Source organism: Meriones unguiculatus, chromosome 12 (assembly GCF_030254825.1).
Source record: "Meriones unguiculatus strain TT.TT164.6M chromosome 12, Bangor_MerUng_6.1, whole genome shotgun sequence".
NCBI lineage: Eukaryota > Metazoa > Chordata > Mammalia > Rodentia > Muridae > Meriones > Meriones unguiculatus.
Window position 1 is genome coordinate 86,256,162 of NC_083360.1, and position 19,847 is coordinate 86,276,008.

At 44.5% G+C, this 19,847-nt stretch overlaps 1 protein-coding gene across 1 annotated transcript in view; it reads right to left on the bottom strand.

Moving 5' to 3' along the window:
• The window catches only part of Zyg11a (zyg-11 family member A, cell cycle regulator), a 34,253-nt gene that overhangs the window by 5,838 nt on the left and 8,568 nt on the right, over positions 1–19,847 (bottom strand). Inside the window, exons 3-13 of the mRNA XM_021660724.2 lie at positions 19,028–19,779; positions 15,378–15,518; positions 13,050–13,226; positions 11,295–11,359; positions 9,953–10,052; positions 9,812–9,865; positions 7,993–8,154; positions 7,871–7,915; positions 5,839–6,033; positions 3,425–3,486; positions 2,405–2,502 (exon numbers count right to left, since the gene is read on the bottom strand). Of these exons, the coding sequence (XP_021516399.1) occupies positions 2,405–2,502; positions 3,425–3,486; positions 5,839–6,033; positions 7,871–7,915; positions 7,993–8,154; positions 9,812–9,865; positions 9,953–10,052; positions 11,295–11,359; positions 13,050–13,226; positions 15,378–15,518; positions 19,028–19,779 (1,851 nt within the window). The remainder of the gene's footprint in view (positions 1–2,404; positions 2,503–3,424; positions 3,487–5,838; positions 6,034–7,870; positions 7,916–7,992; positions 8,155–9,811; positions 9,866–9,952; positions 10,053–11,294; positions 11,360–13,049; positions 13,227–15,377; positions 15,519–19,027; positions 19,780–19,847) is intronic.

The following is a 19,847-nucleotide window of genomic DNA, read 5'->3' on the forward strand; positions in this document are numbered from 1 at the left end:
ATGGCCAGAAGGCCAAATAAGAAAATTAAGACCATGTGTAGTTGATATAGCCATGAATTTCTAGGGAAGAGATCTGTTGTACAGATTAGAATCCCTCCAATTCAGGGACAAGCCATGAAACAGGAGAGGATCCTGATACAGAAATTTTAAGGTGTTATCAAAGACGGTTACAGACTGTCCAGGCTGTCCATAAAGACAGCAGAGGCTGACTCTTCAACTTTATTTGGGAGAGCCACTACTGACAAAACACCAATGGCCTGAGCACTAAAGTGGTTGGTTGACCACACCGTTTGGATAGAGCAAAAATTACAGGCACTAGAACAATTGGTACAAGAGCAGCTGGAAGCTCAGCATACAGAAGAGTCCACCAGCCCTTAGACTACTCCTGTATTTGTCATTAAAAAGAAATCTGGCAAATGGAGAATGTTGATGGATCTGAGACCAATTAATAGAATCATTCAGTCAATGGGTTCTTCATAGCCTGGAATCCCATTGCCTTCATTGGTATCTAGGCATGGCCTATTATAATGACTGATTTAAAACACTGCTTTCTCACCATCCCTTTTACAAGAACAAGATGGAGGAAAGGCGTGCTTTCTCAATACCTACTTATAATAATAGTTGTCCACTAAAGAAATATCACTGGAAAGTTCTTCCACAGGGAATGTTGAGTACTTATACTTATGTCAATATTTTGTACAAGAGCCATTAGAAATAATACATAAGCAATTTCCTCAATCCATAATTTATCATTATATGGATGATATTTTGCTGGCTGTTTGATGAAAAAAAAATTTGCCTTGCTGCAGATCACAAACTGCTCTTGAAAAAATACAAAGAGGAAATTCTATTAATTATCTAGGATATAAGACTGCAGGAAATTCTAACACAGAAGCTACAAATCAGAAGAGACCAATTAAAAACTCAATGACTTTCAAAATTTGCTGATTTTAATTGGCTAAGATCTTGAATTAACTACTCAAGACCTAAGTAATTTATTTCAAACATTACATGGCAACAAGGACTTAAATAGTCCAAGAAAATTATCAGCTGAAGCTGAGAGAGAATTGGCTCTGGTAGAAAAGAGATTTCAGCATGCACATTTGGATCACTTGGATCCAAAGGTAGACTGTATTTTGATTATTTTGCCTTCTGCTCATTCTCCCACAGGAATTCTTATGCAGAGAGATTATATCTTAGAATGAATATTTTTAGCACACAGAGTTAAAAAATTAAAGACCTATTTAGAAAAAGTTTCTGAATTGACTCTGAAAGGAAAAATGAGACTTCATCAATTAGCAGAAATAGATCCAACAGAAATTGTGCTACCTTTTACTAATGCTGAGATTGCCTCATTATGGGCAGAAAATAAATATTAACAAAAAGCTTGCAATAATTTTCAGGGGAGAAATTAACAATACCCCAAAAGGAAGCAACTTCAGTTTATAAAAAGAACTAACTGGATTCTCTTTCATTTAGTAGAAGGAACATCAATTTCTGGAGCCCCTACATTCTATATCGTTGCAAATAAATCAGGAAAGCTAGGTTATAAGTCAGAATGAACAAGTAAAATGGCTCAGAGTCCTTATGATTCACTTCAAAAATCAATTGTATGAAAAAAAAAATCAATTGTATGGCATTCTTATAGTATATGATTTTTGCTAAATCTATTAATACGGACTCTCAGTATGCAGAAAGAGTTGTTTTACACATAGAAATAAACTGCTGAACTTATTCAGGATGGTTCAGAATTAACTTCACTACTTATTCAGCTATAATAAATGTTCAGAAATAGAAATCATCCATTGTATATAACACATATCAAATCCCAGACGGGTCTATCAGGACCTCTAGCACAAGTCAATAACAAATTGATCAACTATTAATAGGAAATGTGCTAGAAGCTTCAAAGTTTCATTTAAAAACATCATGTTAACAGCAAAGGTTTAAAGAAAAATTTTTCTATCACTTGGCAACAAGCCAAGAGAAATACAAGGAAATGCCCTACTTGTTCTTTATATAACTAAACTCCCATTACTTACAGGAAATAACCCTAAAGCTATCCAAAGAAATAAAACTTGACAAATGCATGTGCTTAATTTTGCAAGGTTTGGTAAACTAAAATACGCACACCACACTATAGACACACATTCAGGCTGTCAACGGGTAAGTGCTTTAATTCCCGAAAAAGCTTATCTGTCCTGGACTCACTCTGTAGAGCAGGCTGGCCTCAAAGACAGAGATCCTCCTGCCTCTGCCAAGTGCTGAGATTAAAGGTGTGTACCCCCGCTGTTTTGTTTGTTTGTTTTTGATAGAACATTTTCTTAAAATCAATTCTCGATTCACCCATTACTCAGGCTATTAGCTGGAAAATGCCTGTTCTAAGTGCACACTGAATACATACGATCTTTACTGCAGACATGATGCATGGCCCACAGTGCCCAGAGCTGCACTTCTGGCTGAGAGAAGTTGCCAAGGAGTGGAGAAAATGTTTTGAAAGATCTAAAAAGACACAAAGATATCAATTCAGAACTCTAGGATATAAAGCTTTCCAGTATTTTCCCTACAGAGCCCGTTCTGCATTGAGACAGATGTTCTATATAGAGGTGGGGTGTACTAGCTGGTTTTTATTGTGTCAGTTTGATACTAGCCAGAGTCATCAGAGAAAGGAGCCTCAGCAGAGGAAATGCCTCCATGAGCTCCAGGCGAAAGGCATTTTCTCAGTTCGTGATCAATGGGGGAGGGCCCAGCCCATTGTGGGCTGATGGTCCTGGGTTCTATAAGACAGCAGACTGAGCAATGCAAGGAGAGCCAGCCAATAAGCAGCACCCATTCCATGGTCTCTGCATGAGCTCCAGCCTCCACATTCCTGCCCTGTTTTGAGTCCCTGTCCTGACTTCCTTCAGTGATGAACAAAGAACAATACAGAAGTGTAAGCCAAATAAACCCTTTCCTCCGCAATTTGCTTTTTAATCATAGTGTTTTCATCACTGCAATAACAGGCATAACTAAGACAGGGCAACTATCACTTAGAAACAGCGCTTCACATGATGCTCTGCACATTCCCTGTCTCATTTCATAGGAAAACCAAGTCTTTAAAATATTTTTCCTTTATTTAGTGTTTATGCGGTATTCTGCCTGCATGTGGGCCTGCATGACAGAAGAGAGCACCAGATCTCATTATAGATGGCTATGAGCCACCATGTAGTGGCTGGGAATTGAACTCAGGACCCTTTGGAAGAACAGCCTGTGCTCTTAACCTCTGAGCCATCTCTCCAGCCTCCAAGTCTTAAAGCTTTTCTTAGAATCTACCAAGAGGAACCAAGGATCTGAACACAAGGCCACTTGACATGGTACTTTATTGGTGTATCACTGCAGAGTACACAGAAGGCAAGACTGAGGCACTAGAATACTTGAAAATTACCTGTAGGTCACCAATGCTGACATCTTACACTGTGAACTTGGCCAATTCTGCATGGTTTTGTGCTGCACTCCAAAAGAGAGAGGGAGAAACCAAGAGTATTATGTGCTATTGTTTAATTCTGTCACTTAAAAATCAAAGTAGGCAATTTTATGTTACTTATACATATCTGAAACAACATCTTAAAAAGATGAGACTGAGCCGGGCATGGTGGCGCATGCCTTTAATCCCAGCACTTGGGAAGCAGAGGCAGGTGGATCTCTGTGAGTTCAAGGCCAGCCTGGTCTACAGAGCTAGTTCCAGGACAGCCAGGGCTACACAGAGAAACCCTGTCTCACATTAAAAAAAAAAAAAAGAGAGAGAGACTGATTTTAAAAACCATACCTATTTGCTAAACCAACTAGATATCCACTGCATGAGTACAATTTATGAACTTCATGTGGAAAAAAAATTGCAGTGAAAGGCTGGACTGTAAAAGGTCAGTGGCAGGCCCATGCCTTGGGAGGCAGAGGCAGGCAGATCTCTGTAAGCTCGAGGTCAGCCTGGTCTACGGAGTGAGCTCCAGGATGGCCAGGGATACCCAGAGAAGCCCTGTTTCAAAAGAGAGGTCAGCAGCAGAGTGTTTACATAGCCTGAGAAGCCTTGAGATCAATCAGCACCTAGCACCATGAGAAAAGTAAGGTACCAAGGGCACAGGGAGAGGACTCTGCAGTAAGCACTGGCTGCTTTTGCAGAAGACTCAGGTCCAAGTTTCCAGAATCACATGGTTGCTCACAATCACCTGAAACTCCAGTTCTGGGGGATCTACATCCTCTGTGGTATTTAGACAGACAGACATAAAGGCAAACACTCAGACACATAAAATTTATTTTAAAAAGGGAGCAGGGTAGAGAGATGGCTCTTTGTTAAGAGCACTGGCTGCTCTCCCAGAGGACCTGCGCTTAACTCCCAGCACCTACGTGGTGGCTCACAACTGTAAGTCCAGTCCCAGGCAATCTGATGCCCTCTTCTGGCCTTCATAGGCACTGCATACACGGTACAGGGATGGGCAAAACATCAACACATGTAAAACAAAGGGTAAAAACAAATTTTTAAACAAAATAAAATCCCTTTCGAAGGTGGTGGATTGACTATGTGTTTATCTACACACTTTCCTTAATTCTTACATGAGCAGAATAGTAAACCTGTTTTGTTTTTTAAACAATAGGTCCATCCTTTCTTCTTGCAAAAGATGAACAAAAAGCTACATTTCTCCAGGGCATTTAAGAAGAAACTGACAAAATAAACGTCCACAGGATTTAAAATAGAAGCAAACAGAAAAAGTAGACTGAGCCAGGCAGTGGTGGCACACTCCTCTGATCCCAGTAATCAGGATGCAGAGGCTGGTGGATCTCTGAGTTCAAGGCCAGCCTGATCTACAGAGTGAGTTCCAGGACAGCTGAACAGCAAAGGCTACACAGAGAAACCCTGTCTCAACAAAACAAAACAAAAAAGAAGATTGAGTTTAAAAACAAAAACAAAAACAAAAACACAAAAAACGATTTAACTGATGTAGCACAGGGAAAGGTTAAAAAATACAAATGGAACTCCTAAGGGAAAAACCTCTGGCACAAAGTGTTCTTTCTGCAGTGAATCACAGGTGGGACTGAAAACAGAAGGCTGGTGCCCCAGGTGGCCAGTGCCTACAGTCTCCGCACCTTGAAGACAGGGAAGTAGGACTGCCAGGAGTCCTGGGTCAGCCTGGGCTGCACGGCGAGGCCTTGTCTGAACAAACAAACACAACAAAAACACCAGGGAGCCGCCTGAAAGGCTTGAATGATTAGCCCAGCTGTCTGCAAACCTTCCCAAAAGTAGTGGGAACCTGATGAGCAACTGAGGCTGGGAGCACCATAGAAAGCAGACAGGGCATCTCAGATCTTGACACTGAGGCATCCCTGTCCCGGCTTCCTTCCTTCATTGGGCTTTCTGTGCCTGTCCGTGCTGTTTCCACGTGAGCAGCAGATTCTTGTGTGTGTAGGCTCCACGCAAAGGTACCTAACCCTTACCTCGCCAACCTGAAGCCCCAGCTGATACATTACTCTCGTCATGCATCTTGCTGGCTCCAAGGAAAACATGGGAATACTCTGAAACTACTGTCAGAGCTCGGCACGACAGCTCACAGTAGCAATTCAAAAGCTCAGAGAGTCTGAGGCAGGAGAATCACCATGAGTCTAAGCAGAGCCCGAGCTACACAAAGAGACTCATTTCATTAACAAAATCCAAACAAAAAAACTAACAAACTATTGCTAACAACATCTAATGGGTTAAGTGGCAAAACCCAGTAGATGTACAATTTTCCTGAAACTCATCATCAAGGAAAAGAAATTGCCTAAGGAAGAAATGAGTGTGGATTTCGTAAAGAAGAATGAATCCTGTACCAACTCCTGGAGAAGCTGGGTCCTTTGCAGGTCACGGGATAGCCAGGGCTGTCTGTCACACGTCAGATGGGCTATGACACCGGCAGCAAAGAAGCTCACTTCTATGTTGCCGCTGTGGAGCAAACTGACGATGTGGGCCGTCAAATCTTCTGTCAGCAGTGTGGGAGAGAGCGCTCCGACTTCCGCCACGTTGTTCTATAGGGCAGCAGAAACAGGCCGCAGCAGCACAGGAAGGGACAAGGGATGAGGAGCTAGCAGCTTCTCTACTGCCCCCTTTAGACACTTCCCAGCGCTTACTCCTGGCCCCTCCCTTGAAACCTGGCCTCTTACTGAACCCCGTGAACGAGATCATTAATGGCAAATCACTAAGTGCCGGGCACAGTATGAGAGAAAGAAAAATGGCTTTATCTGTGTTAGCTCCCAGTTAACGTTTAATCCTGCAAAGAAACTCGCCATTCGGCAAGGCTAACTTGACGGCTTGTCGGGTTTGTGTTGCGAGTAACTGCATGTACTAGGAGTTCAAATTTAGTGTAATTTAAAAACGAAAACTGTCCTATTGTTTTTAACACATTACATTCATTTTCTATGCTGTATACTAACTTACCACACACTTACTGGCTTAAAATAATATGCATTCACTACCCATCAGCTCCCGTGGGGCAAGAGATAGGGCATGGTCACTCTGCAGTGAGGTCTCACACGGCCACATCCTCATCCAGAGGTGCCAGTGATGTCAATCTCCTTCCAGCCTCACTCAGAATTCACTTCCTGTGGTGGCAGGGCCAAGATTTCAGTTCCTCCAACTTTTTTTGTGTGTGTGTGTGCATGTGTCAGTTTTTTTTTTTTGTTTGTTTTGTTTTTGAGTCAGGAACTATCTGTGTAACAGCCCTGGCTGTCCTGCTGTCCTGGACTTGTTTTGTAGGCCGGGCTGGCCTCTAACTCACAGAGATCTGCCTGCCCTGCCTCCTGAGAGCTGGCCTTAAAGGTCTTTAATCCTTGAACTATGGATGTCCTTCTCCAACCACGCCCTCGCAGGCATCGTGAGGCAGTGGAGACTCTGTGGATCTGTGTATGACACGGTATAATCTTAAAGTAGCACCCTCTCACAGTGGCCGCACTCTAGGACCTGCCACTCTGGGAGGGGAAGGGAGGTGCGCGTGCAGCTGGGAAGCACAAAGGCCTGAAGAGGTGAAATGAATGGTCATAAAAGCTTAGAGAGGTGAGTTAGCACTTCAACTACTTCAGTCCTCAGGGGCGGACACTAGTATGTTAAAAGGAATGCAGAACGAAAGTCTGAGGCAGCAGCTGCCCTGCTTTTGAGATTCAGTCTAGTCAGTCTTTACTTAACCCCTTGTTAGTAACAAAGAGACACAAGTCAGCATTAGCATAACTGAGTAGCAAAAGCTCCCAGATCTTCAGCAGCCTACCAGGCTCCCGGGCGGAAGGACAAAAGGCCTATCACTTATATTCACAGATAGGCAGCTCTCTGAGGCTTCTTTCAATGGCTTTTCTCTTTTCCACCTTTCCTCCAAATTCCAACTCTTCTAGCTATGCCTGGAAACTTCTAGATTATAAAATATCTTGATCAAGAGGCAGTATGGACATATGAACCTAGAAGTTTCTGAAAAATTAACTGCCTTGACAATCAAGAACCACAGTTAAGTGTTTCCTATTGGAGGGCCTGGAGCCCGGCTGCCTGGGTCTGTGTGTTTGTCGTTCTGCCTCTTAACAACATGCTGAGACGAATGGCTCCCACCTCTACACTGTGGACAGAGGGCAATCAGATCACACAACCTTGCTAACCCTTAAAACAATCTTTTCCTGATATCCCTTAGCAATGGGGCTCCGCTGTTCCTCCCATGAAAGGAGGCCACTAAGCTGTGGGCTGTTCACGGCAACAGGTAACTGTACAAGGATGTCTGTCTGCTCAGAATTTAATGGAGACTAAGTGAATCTCTGCATCTAAACTGATTACAGCAGAGCCCAACCCAAAAGAGGTGCTGTAGCAAGCACTGGTTAATTCAAGCCTTACCAAAATACCAAGTATTTTGCCTTGCGTGCCAGGGTCCGAGAATGTCTGTAAAGAAGAGCACACGGGTCATTTTACACCGAAAACAGAACTTCGTGTGTAAGCTCCATCCCCCCCCTCCCCACCTCTAAAGCCTGGGTGACGACTGCCAATCCGTCATTCTCAAGGAAGTGCTTGCAAGCCACGGGACACTCGTCGGTAAGATTCCATAGTGCTTTCAGAGTAAACAAGAAGGGAATGTCATCTGCATTCTCCGTCGTCTTCTGTGTGACTATTGCCAGAAGTTCCTAAAAACCGAAGAGACTGGAGTTAAACCAACCCCTGACCAACTCGCTCATGTACAGGAGAGGGGGGGGAAGAGGAGCCCTAAAAGTGGGAGTGAGGGATACAGCTGGGTTCACAGCTTTCAGGTCCAGCCCCAGCCTGGCTATAGACACCTGTGCCAGACAGACATAAAATAAATTATCCTTAGCTGTAGTCCAGGCTGACCTCAAGCTCAGAGAGCCTCTTGCCTCTGCCTCCCAAGTGCTAGGACTAAAGGAGTGTGCTGCCACTGCCACTGCCAAGCAGGTAAGAGCGCGTCTTAAGCATGGTGGCATATGACTTTGAATCCAGCAAAGAGAGGCAGATCTCTGAGTTTGAGGCAAGCCTGGTCTACGTATCAAGTTCTAGGCCTGTCAAAGCTACATAGTCAGACTCTGCGTCAAAATCAAAAACAAAAACGGAACACTTCTTAAGTAAGCATGGGGACCTGAGTTTGAATCCTAGCACCCATGTAAAGAGCTGGCCTGGTGGCATGGGCACCTACAGACCCAGTGCTGTGGTTGGCGGAGATAAGAACACTGAGGTTTGCTAGTTGCCACCCTGGCTCTACCTTTAGTGAGAGACCCTGGCTCAAGGAAGTAAGGCAAGAGTGATAGGGCAGGACAGGCAGCACCCTTGGCTGGCCCACCGTAAAAGGTACTCACCCAAATACTAAGCGCTCCAGTGACAGGCCTGGGCTCCCCAGCTTGTTCTTAAAGCCATTACCTTTTAAAATGCATTTTGATTTACATATTTTTGACTGTGTCAGTGTGTGTGTGTATGTGCGTCTGTGTTTGATTCTTTGTGTGTGTGTCTCTCTCTGTATGTGTATGCATGTGCCACAGTGTCTGTAGGGAGGTCAGAGGACAACTTGCAGAAATTGGTTTTCTCCTACCGTGTGAGACCAGGGATCAAATTCAGGTTGTCACGCTTGGTGACAAGGTGCCTTTACCCGCTTTTCACTTGCCAGCTTTAAGTTTCAGGGTATGTCTGCTCTATCTGGCAATGCTACCGTGTTCTCTAGTGACCATGTTCCCAGCTTGCTAGTTCCTATTCTCCTCAGTATTTAGTCACCAAATTGTCACTCTCCTTGATTATGACTTTCTTATTATTCAACTTACCAGGCAATGGTGGGCACATACACCTTTAATGCCAACACTTAGGGAGGCAGAGGCAGACAGATCTCTGTGAGTTCAAGGCCAGCCTCGTCTACAAATAGAGTCCAGGTCAGCCAAGGCTACACAGAGAAATCCTGTCTCTGGGTTCTTTGTGTGTTCAAGACTAGCCTGGTCTACATAGTGAGTTCGAGGACAGCCAAGGCTATGAAGTGAGATCCTGTCTCAAAAAGAAACAAAAACAAAACCAAATAAAACAAAAGTGGCATTTATCTGCCTCATGTCTGGCCAAATCCAATCCTCAGCTTCATCTTTTTCACTCAAACACTCGGTTGCATTTCACACAAACCTCAGAATATAATTATTTTAAAAGCTGCATTCATAAATTTCTTCTTTTTTTTTAATTAAAAAAAAGTTATTAAGAGCCAAGTTCAGCAATAGAGCATTTTCCTAGTATGGACAAGGCCCTGGGCTCAATCCCAGCAGATAGGGTAGGAGTGGCACACAGCTGTGCTCTCCAGCTCACCTTGATTGCCATATGGAGCTCTTCCTGCAGCTGTTCAGTATCCTTGGGCGAGAGCTGGAAGTAAACAGAAGGCCCCAGTGAAATGCTCAGGTTCTCCCAAGCCCAGGAAGGGGGGAAATAGTGTCGCTGGCACATGCCTACCTTCAGGGCAAGGATGGAGGTGATGCTCACTGCCATTGTTTGCATCTTGGGGTTATCACGCCTGCACAGCCACTTCATGACAAGCTTGGCAGCATTAAACCTGAAAATCAGAACGTTTTTCTCATAATTATTCAGAGTTTACAAAATTGTAAATAACAAGTGAAAATGAATCCTTTACTCTCTTCCCAAAAATTCTGTACACAGTAAAAGGCTGACAGCAGAGGGGCTCCTGAGATCTGGCACCTCTGGAGAATCTACGCCCTGTCAACCAGTTATAGCAGAGGGTCTCAAGAGGTCCTTCCCCTCCTTGAGAATCTATCTAGAATCAAATGCTGACAGTGGGGGGGGGGGGCTCATGAGCCCCACCCCTCCTTCAAACCTCTGTCTAGCTAATGGCTTACAGCCTCTGTAAGCTGCCCATGCCCCTCCTGGTACGGAAACCCCTCAGCCATTTTCCTGTAGTAGCCCTAATCTAACTTGCTGGTTCACACAGGTGAAGACAGGGAAAGTAAAAGGGCGACTGGTGGGGAAGAGGAAGAGGGTCTGAGTGGGAGGGAACAGGGGAGTGACAGGGGGTGAATGTGACTGAAATGCATTATATACAGGCATAAAATACCATAACAACAGCCAGTATTAAGTGTAATATATGCTGAGAAAAAATTAAAATAAAAGTAAAAAATGTTTAAATCCTTAGCAATGAAAATAAGAACATTTCAGAGAACACCCTGAAGTGCATCCCAGTGAGAATGTGAGTAAAATACCTGGGATGGGCAGGACCCAGAAAAAGGTTTTCTTTTCTTTTGCATTTCAATGGATTGAAAAAACAAAACAGCAATTTGTACTTTGTAAGATGAGCTGCGTATAGACAGCACCGAAATGCTGCAGGAAACAACATTACTCAGCCTAGTAGCTCAGTCCATCATCAGCTGGCACCCGGCTTAGGCTTCACTCTTCTGCCCTAAAGCAATAGTCCTCAAATGTTTTCAAGCTCATGATCTGTAGGATTCCAAAGGCTTCAATAGGGATAGCTATGTGACATCTGAAAGAACTATCTCGCCAAATTAAAAAAATATAAAGCATAGAAATATCAGCTCTTTACAGCACTGCTGTGTTCACACCCCATCCTCTGAAGGGGCCATTATTTTACAAAAGAGGAAGTTGTGTGCAAAGTAGGGAGATCTAGAGCAGGCCTGGTGTTTCCTATTCCCACCGGAATCCCTTGGATTTGTCTAACGCGGGTGTCAATCGCTTTGTGGAAGAGAACCTTCTCCCTAGCATCTCACCCCCACCTTAACCAGGCAGGCCCTTTACACTGACAGTTAAAAGCTGTCCCGGTACTCGCCTGTCAAATGGAACATCCACGAGGATCCTGGAGCTGGTCAAGGCAAGAAGGCAATTCTTCTGTAACTGTTGGGGAAGAAAGGACAAACGGAAGCAAGTGCGATACACCGACGTGCGGCTGGTGTGACCAGCGAGCTTCTCTTACGGAGAGCTCACGGCAAAGGAGTCCTCTCCAAGATTTCAATGTCCTTCTACAACCGACTGTTATCATGCAGGAATAAAGACCGAACTGTGCTAAGACCAACTCCCATTTTTTAAAAAGTTACATTTATTTTGTGTGTGTCTGAGTGTGTTTGTGTATGTGTGCGTGTACTCGTGTTTGGGTGTGCACTTGTCCCAGCACACACATGGAGGTCAGAGGACAACTTGGAGCCATCAGTTTTCTTCTTCCAGGATCGCGTGGGTCCTGAAGACTGAACTTAGGTTGCCACGATGGTGGTGGACGCCTTTCCCCTGAGAGCTGCTGAACAGTCACCTACACATGCAAGGTTTAAATGGAATCTCCTTAACCCCTCTTTTAACATGTTTTGCTTCACTCACATTTTTAAAAATTCACCGTCTTTGTCATGTACCAGTACTTCACCTCTTTCTTGTTAGACCAGGATTCCTTTAAACGGATACATCACATTTCAGGGTGGTAGTGGTGCACACCTTGAATCCCAGCACTCAGGGGTCAAAGGAGGATCTCTGTGAGTTCAAGGCCAGCCTGGTCTACATAGTGAGTTTCAGGACAGCTAGGGCTACACAGAGAATTCCTGTCTTGAAAAAAGAAACCCTAACTAAAACACACCTCATGGATGCTAGGTGCGTGCTCTACCGCTGAGCTGTATTCCCAGCCTAAGAACTTTTGATTTTGGTGGGCTCGTTTCTGGTGCTGGGGCTGGAAGCCAGGGCCCTGACCTTGCAGCGCCAGGCAAGCAGTCTCTCACTTAGCTATGGCCCCAGCTCTGCAAGAGAAAAAAATTAATAAGCTTTGCTTTTAGTAACTTAAGATCTCTTTGCTTACTGGGCAACAAGTATTTTCTCCAAAATATTTCATGGCCTTAACTTTTACATTTAGATAGATAAATTATTCCAGTCACCTAATTAAAAAAGATTTTATTATATTTGGAGAAAAAACCGTGTGTGTGTGTGTGTGTGTGTGTGTGTGTGTGTGTGTACACACAGAGATCAGAAAGCAGCTCATGGGAGGTGGTTTTCTCCTTCCATCACGTGAGTCTCAAGCATCCAGCTCAGGTCTAATGGTCTGGCACTTTGACCTGCTAAGCCATCCTGTTGGCCCCAACAGACCCCTGTAGCCCTGGCTGGCCTTGAACTCCATATGCAGCAGCAGAGAATGACCTGAACTTCTGGTCCTGCTGCCTCCACCTCCCCAGCACGGAGACTGGAGGTGAGCACCATCACACCTGGCCAATGTGTTAATCAAGGTTTCTTAGGAATTGTTTTTAGTTTCATATTTTTGGTTTTTGGAGACAGCTCTGTGTAGCCCTGGCTGGCCTGGAAACCATAAAGCTCCACCTGCCTCCGCCTCCCAAATACTGAGATTAAAGGCTTGCGCCACCAAGGGCAGTAAATGGCTTATGATGGACTTTGACGTTTTTAGCTTCATTGCTTATCCATATTTCTTACCTTTTTTTCCAAAATACAAAGTCCTATTTTATTTATAAAAGAATAAAAAAATTGCAATTCAGTAATACATATTTTTCACATACGTGTTCTGAGATTAAAAATCAGTCAAGCACTTAATTCAAATTACCTGTTGGTAGTAGGGGAAATTTTTCATTGCTGTGAAAAGTAGTGAGGTGACTTCTGACAGCAGGCGAACAGGCATTCCCCTGGCCAGGTCCTGGTGTGTGAGGTTGAGGGCACAAGCACTGGCTGTGAACTGCACAGGCAGATCCAAAGGGTGGTTCCTCATTCCTATAGCCACAAGCTGAAGACGAACTTGTTTTCAGAGAGATGCAACACCATTAACAACCCTGGAACCGTGTTTCATCTGTTCCAGTTGGTGTAAGTATTTGCTCTTTGGGTTAATAACAGACTTCTCATATTCTTAGCCTTTGCTCTGTAGGACATTGAAGAATTGTAGCCAATGCTTCAAGTCCAAATGTAACCATTAACTAGCTGATGGCTCTGGACCTCAGTTTCCTCAACTGTGGCATGAATTACGTGATCATTTCCCCAGCATCTGTGACAAGCATTTTAAGAGTCACAAACATCAGGCAGAGTATATCATTTGGGGAACAGGGTCTCGCTGTGGATGTAGGCCTGACCTTGAACTCAGCAATCCTCCCGTCCCAGCCTTCTAAGGGCTCAGATTCAGGCATGTTCCACAGTGAATCAGATTATGCTTCAGCCCTTAGCATAAGTCCTCAGAGTTCACACTGAGGGATGCCAGACATGACTCTGAAGAAAGCACCAGGAGAGGGACAAATAAAGGGGGCTGTGGTAGTTGCAGGGCAATCATATTGGAAGATTCCACTTACAGAGCACATTAGACAGGAGAAAGAGGCAGGAAAGGAAAGCATAAAAAAGAAAAAAAAAAACACAAAAGGGCAGGGTTAGTTAACAAGTGAGAAAAAATATTTATTTAGTTAGTTAATTATTTTTTAGTTTTTCAAGACAGGGTTTCTCTGTGTAGCCTTGGATGTCCTGGACTTGCTTTGTAGACCAGGCTGGATCTCACAGAGATCCACCTGCCTCTGCCTCCCAGAGTGCTGGGATTACAGATGTGCACCACCATGCCTGGCTGAGAAGAAAGAACTTTAAAAGTAGAAAATATAGCACTGGAAAGGTAACAGTTCTCCTACTGTCTTCCTGCCTCAGACCAAATTATAAGAATTTTTAATCAGAATTGATTTAAAGTTGGGTGAGGTGGCACACACCTTTATTGCCAGAATTCAGAAAGCAGAAATAAGTGCATCTCTGTGAGTTTAAAGTTACAGAAGAACTTGATTTCATACAGATTCAAATGATAAAACAATTAAATCTAGCATTATCCTTTTTTCTAGTGTAAGACCTGGGGTCTCACAGCTCAGAAGTTCAATCGCGCCCTTCCCAGAAACTCCCCCAGACCAAGACTCGTTGCAAAAGCAAGAGGTTTATTAACCATTGTACAATGGGGTCACCCCTGCTGGTCAGCAAAGAGTGGCACCGGGAGACAAAGGCCTTTAGGTTTTTAAAAGAAAAATTGCGGGAAATTTGAAGTTTTAGTTTTGGCAATTTAGGATTGGATGAGGAAGCTATAAAGTAAGATAACTGGTTAGTCTTAGGTGCTCAAGCTTGGCCAGTCCTGCCAATTGTGGATGCAGCTGCACTTTAAGGTGGGGGTGGTTAGCTCATCCTTGAAGATTAGGGCTGCGGGCTCTTGGCCGGAGGTCAAAAGCTACTCAGAAGAAGTCTAGGTTCGTTGCTAAGAAACGCTATCTCAAGGACAAGGGTCTGGTCCTTCTTTTGCTGAGTGAAGGTCATTGCTTGCTTGCCCTTTTTTTATATCTGTCCTCACAGATAGGGTCACATTCCTTCACTCTCTGGAAAGGTACTAAGAGGCTTTAGCTTAACCTGGACCTAAAACTCAAAACTATAGGCTTTAGAAGACATATAGGTTACAAAGTTAGTCTAACCCTTTCACTAGTTCCTACATATTTTTGGCTCATTATTTTTTTTTTCTGCTACATTTTCTTGATGAGCATACTTAACTCACTATTAGTAAGGAATAAGAATCACTAGCTGGGTATGGTGGTGCACGCCTTTAACCCCAGCATTTGGGAAGCACAGGCAGGAAGATGGATCTCTGTTGAGTTCCAGGACAGCATGGTCTACAAAACAAATTCCAGGACATCCAGGACTATCTCAAAAAAAAAAAAAAAAACTGTAGTGTTCAACAAACACTTTTTTTTTTTGAGACAAGGTCTCACTATGTCGCACTAGCTGGCCGGGAACACACAATCTGTTTTCAGCTGCCTCTAGGACCCTGGCATTAAAGGTGTGGCCCACCATGCCTGCTGGTTGACCAAGTAGGAGATGAAGACAACTTTCAGCTGACCAAGTAGGAGGAGACGATGGAATCTGCTTTCTGAGGTACCTTTAGAGTGGCAGGCAGGATGACACGAAGTGAGAGCGTCTCCGAGAAGAGCCTGTAGAGAGCCTCCTTCACAAAACACGACCTGTTCCTGTACCGGCTCAGCGCTTCAGAGATCTGACTCATGTTGGCTCCTCCAGCAACCTGAAAAACATGGGTTCACGGTAGGTTTCACCTCCTCACGCAAGCATTCGGGTCCCGACAGCACCTTCCAGGTTCCTCTGAGGCGTGAACTGTGCAGCTCAGTACCGGCACAGAGCAAGCAGCTGCTGGTGTCTAAATCATATCTCCCTGCAACTACAGTCCAGTTAAGACTTTAACTGGATGGTACATGCATGGAATCTCAGCACTCCAGAGGCAGAAGCAGAAGAACTGTCTCAAAAGTGAGGCCAGCCGGCTCCTACATAGGCGACCCTGAACCAAGGACTATCTCAAGAAAAAAATAATCAAATCCCACAAACCCTCAATTGCCTGGGGTTTAGAGATTTGCCTAGCAAGTGTGATGCCCAGAGTTTAGTGCCTAGTGCAAGCAACAAACAAGACACACAGGAATGTGCAAAGTTCCAACAAGCAACAACCATGACGGAGGCCTCTCAGGAGGCTTGGTAAGACTGGAAGGCACAGGAAAAGAATCCCACTCAAGCTCAGTGTTAACCCCGCTTTTCATATGCTAGAACTCTTCCTTGTTATCACAGGGTAATGTGTTTTTGTTCCATCTGTTTGGTTCTGGTGTTTTAGAGACAGGGTTTCTCTGTGTTGCCTTGGCAGTCCTGGACTCGTTTTGTAGACCAGGCTGGTCTTGAACTCACAGTGATATGCCTGTCTGTGCCTCCCTGAGCGCTAGGATTAAAGGCATATGACACCATACCCGACTTCTACCTTGTTTTTTGAAACAGGGTCCCTCACCGAAACTGGAGCTCACTGAGCTAGATTCAATATAAAGGATTTATTTCTTTATTTATTAATTTTTGGTTTTTCAAGACAGGATTTTTTTATGTAGCCCTAGCTGTCCTAGATGGAACCAGCTTTGTAGACCAGGCTGGCCTCAAACTCAGATCCAGAGACCTACCCTGTATTTGCCTTCAGGATTTTTTTTAAGAGTTAGGATAGTTTTTTGGGTTTTTTTTGTTTGTTTGTTTTTTTAAGATTGATTTATTTATTATTTATACAGTATTCTGCCTGCGTGTATGCCTGCAGCCCAGAAGGGGACACCAGAACTCATTATAGTTGGCTCTGAGCCACCACGTGGTTGCTGGGAATTGAACTCAGGACCTTCGGAAGAGCAACCAGTACTCTTAACCTCTGAGCCATCTCTCCAGCCCCTCTGTCTTCAGAATTTTTAAGTGGCTCATAAATTAAAAAGAAAAAAAGAAACAAAACAAAAAAATCCAGCCGAAAAGATGGCTCAGAGGTTAAAAGTTCATACTGTCTTCACAAAGGACCAGGGTTCAGTTCCCTGCATCCACAGCTGTACCTCCAGCTATAGGGAAGTAAACAACCTCTTCTTGATCCACAGATACCAGCAGTCACACGGGCACCCATACACACATAGACACAGAAATTTAAAAACCAATAAAAATAAAAGACAAAATCCAACCCTATGGAACATACAAGAATATATCTAAAACTAATGTCAAAACAAAATTAGTGTGTGATCACCTGATAGCAGAGAAAGCCTGCTCACCCTGGCTGCTTACGCTTCAGCCGTTAAGAGCACCTGGTGGGTCACAACTGCCTGCACTCCAGCTCCAGAGCACAGAGGGACCTCTTCTGGCCTCCGTGGGCACTGCCTGAGTGCGGTGTACATACACTAGGCACGTACACACACATACAAACAGCCAGGTGTGTGAGCACACGCCTTTAACCCCAGCACTGGGCAGGTAGAGACAGAGAGACAGATCTCTGAGTCAGAGACCAGTGTGGTCTAATATATAGAGTTTTAAGTCATAGTGAGATCCATCAGCAAATAAAGATTTTTTCCCCCCAGTTTTTCTTTCCCCTACTATCTACCTTCATGTTATGATTAAAGGCAGTTACTGCCACATCTAGCATTAAACAAACAAACAAAAAAAAACAACCCTAAGCTTATTTATTTAAATATATGCTGCTTTTTTAAGGTAACACTATACACTTACTTATTCAAGCAACGGTCTAAACATGTATTTATTTTCCCATTCTTGGAATCAAATCTAGGGCCTTGAAAATGCTAGAATGACTGAGATAAACCTCCAGTCCTTCAAAACTTTTTTTAAGGGAGGGGGCTGGGTGTGATAGCTTGCACCCTGACCCCAGCACAGCAGGGTCTGTGCAGTGTGACTGCTGCCCCCCACCTTCTCTTTATGTTTCAGGTGATCTTCGAAAAGAACCCATTTCAGGAGGCTGGAGAGATGGCTCAGTGATGAAGAGCACTGGCCATCCAGAGAGGACCTGGGTTCAGTTCCCAGCACCTACATGGTGGGGCTCATAGTTATCTGTTACTGTAGTTCCTTTCTGGAATCTACAGACAGATACCCAGGTAAAACAATCATACACATAAAATAAAAAGTCTTTAAAAATCTTTAGTCATTCCTTGGGCCAAAATTGTTGTTTAGTCATTCCTTGGGCCAAAAATGGTGCCAGCCATAGCCATCACCCCCAGCAACTACAGTCAGTTCTTGGTGGATGAAAAGAGCACAGATGTGTGGATTTGAGTCCTGGCTCCATCCCTTCAGCTTCCCTTTTCTTATCTGTGAAATGGGAGGACTAAAGGAGGAAACGGCATGGCATGCAGAGCATGAATTCTACATGGAAAAAAAAGGGGGCTGTAGCTCTCACCATCAAGCTGGACAAGGAGGCTGAAACTGTTGCTCTGGGCTGGGTGTGGAGGGTGCTCTAGGCACCCTGACTGCAGGCGAGCTCACCTTTGTGAGCAGTTGTGGAGGAGTCCTCACCGGCTTCACCACTGTTGTTAGTACCGGTTGTATTTTGAGACAAGAGTTTTCACTGAACCCAGAGCTCATCAACTGGCTAGACTGGCTGACCAATGTGCTCCTGGGGTCAACTACCTCTGCCCCCAGGGCAGACATTACAAACCTATTGCCACAGCTACCTCTCCCTACCTTTAAAACAGAAATGCTGAAAACCTGAACTCAGAAAGCACTATGCATACTGAGCCACGGACTCAGGCCCCACCCCACGATTGTAGCTTACCATTACAGCCCTACAATTAATTTCTTAGACCAACTATGATAGTTACAAAAGGTTAAGGAAGGCTGGGCCTGGTGGTGCAGGCCTTTAATTGGGCATAGGCCTTTAATCACAGCACTAGGAAGGCAGGGGCAGGCGGATCTTTCTGAGTTACAGGCTGGCCTGGTTTGCATATGAATTCCAGGACAGTCCTGTAGTGACCCTGTCTCAAAAAACAAACAAACACAGCAAGGTGAGATGGCACATGCCTTTAATCCCAGCACTCTGGGAGGCAGAGGCAGACATATCTGTGAGTTCAGCTTGGTCTACAAAGTGAGTACAGGACAGCCAAGGCTACACAGAGAAACCCTGTCTTAAAAAACAAAAAATAAAAAAAATTAAGACAAAATAAAAACTCCTAAGGATTCTGATGTATGAGAACATATAATATTCTTGACAAAGAATCCACAGTGTATGTTAGAACAAACCTTCAAGCCTTGCTTTGTTTTGAAGAAATCAGAATAACCAGCGTCTGTGGACAAGAGCCCCACAAACTGCATCCCAGGCCGCTGCTGCAGAAAGGATTCCACAGCTTTGTCGGAGATGTCGGTGGCCCCCGAAATATCCAGGGACACGAGGTTGGGCAGGATATCCTTCTGCTGCAGCAGACAAAAAGCGAGGTCTGACCTGAGCTGCCTATGGTCAGAAATATCAAGGTGGAGCAGGCATTTCAGTTGTCTGAGGACGGCAATGACTTTGGAGCTGCTCATGAGCAGGTACTTCACGTAGTGCATGGTGAGGGACCTGAGCCGGTTCTTACAGGCGAGGAGGGGAGAGATGTCGGTGACCAGAGTGTTGGAGATATCCAAGCTTTGCAGGTTTGGGAACTGAGACACACTAACGAGGTCTTCACTCCCAAAGGACATGTTGGCAACACTTAAAGTGTGAATGCCGGTGAACTGAGCCAAGGCCAGCAGTCTTGAGTTCGGAGGGACGCTGGCTGAGTCTAACAGAAGACAGCGAAGGTTTTTCTGGATCCAGGAGCTGCTCTGGAGAGCGTGGATGATGTCAGTGGCCAGAAGCTCGGAGTCCACGGAGGTGGCATCCACTTCCACAAGCTTGTGATGGCAGAAGGCTTTTGTGAAGGCTGCTGCGGAGAGCTTAGCTTTCCGGATTTTTACCACCTTCAGATTCATCTGTTTGCCTTGGAAGATGCTTGCTGTTCTGTCACTCAGCTTGCCTGAAAAGCAGGACCATGTACATGAGCTTTAGGCAAAGTCGTTTTGTTCTCGGGGGTGTGTCTGGGTG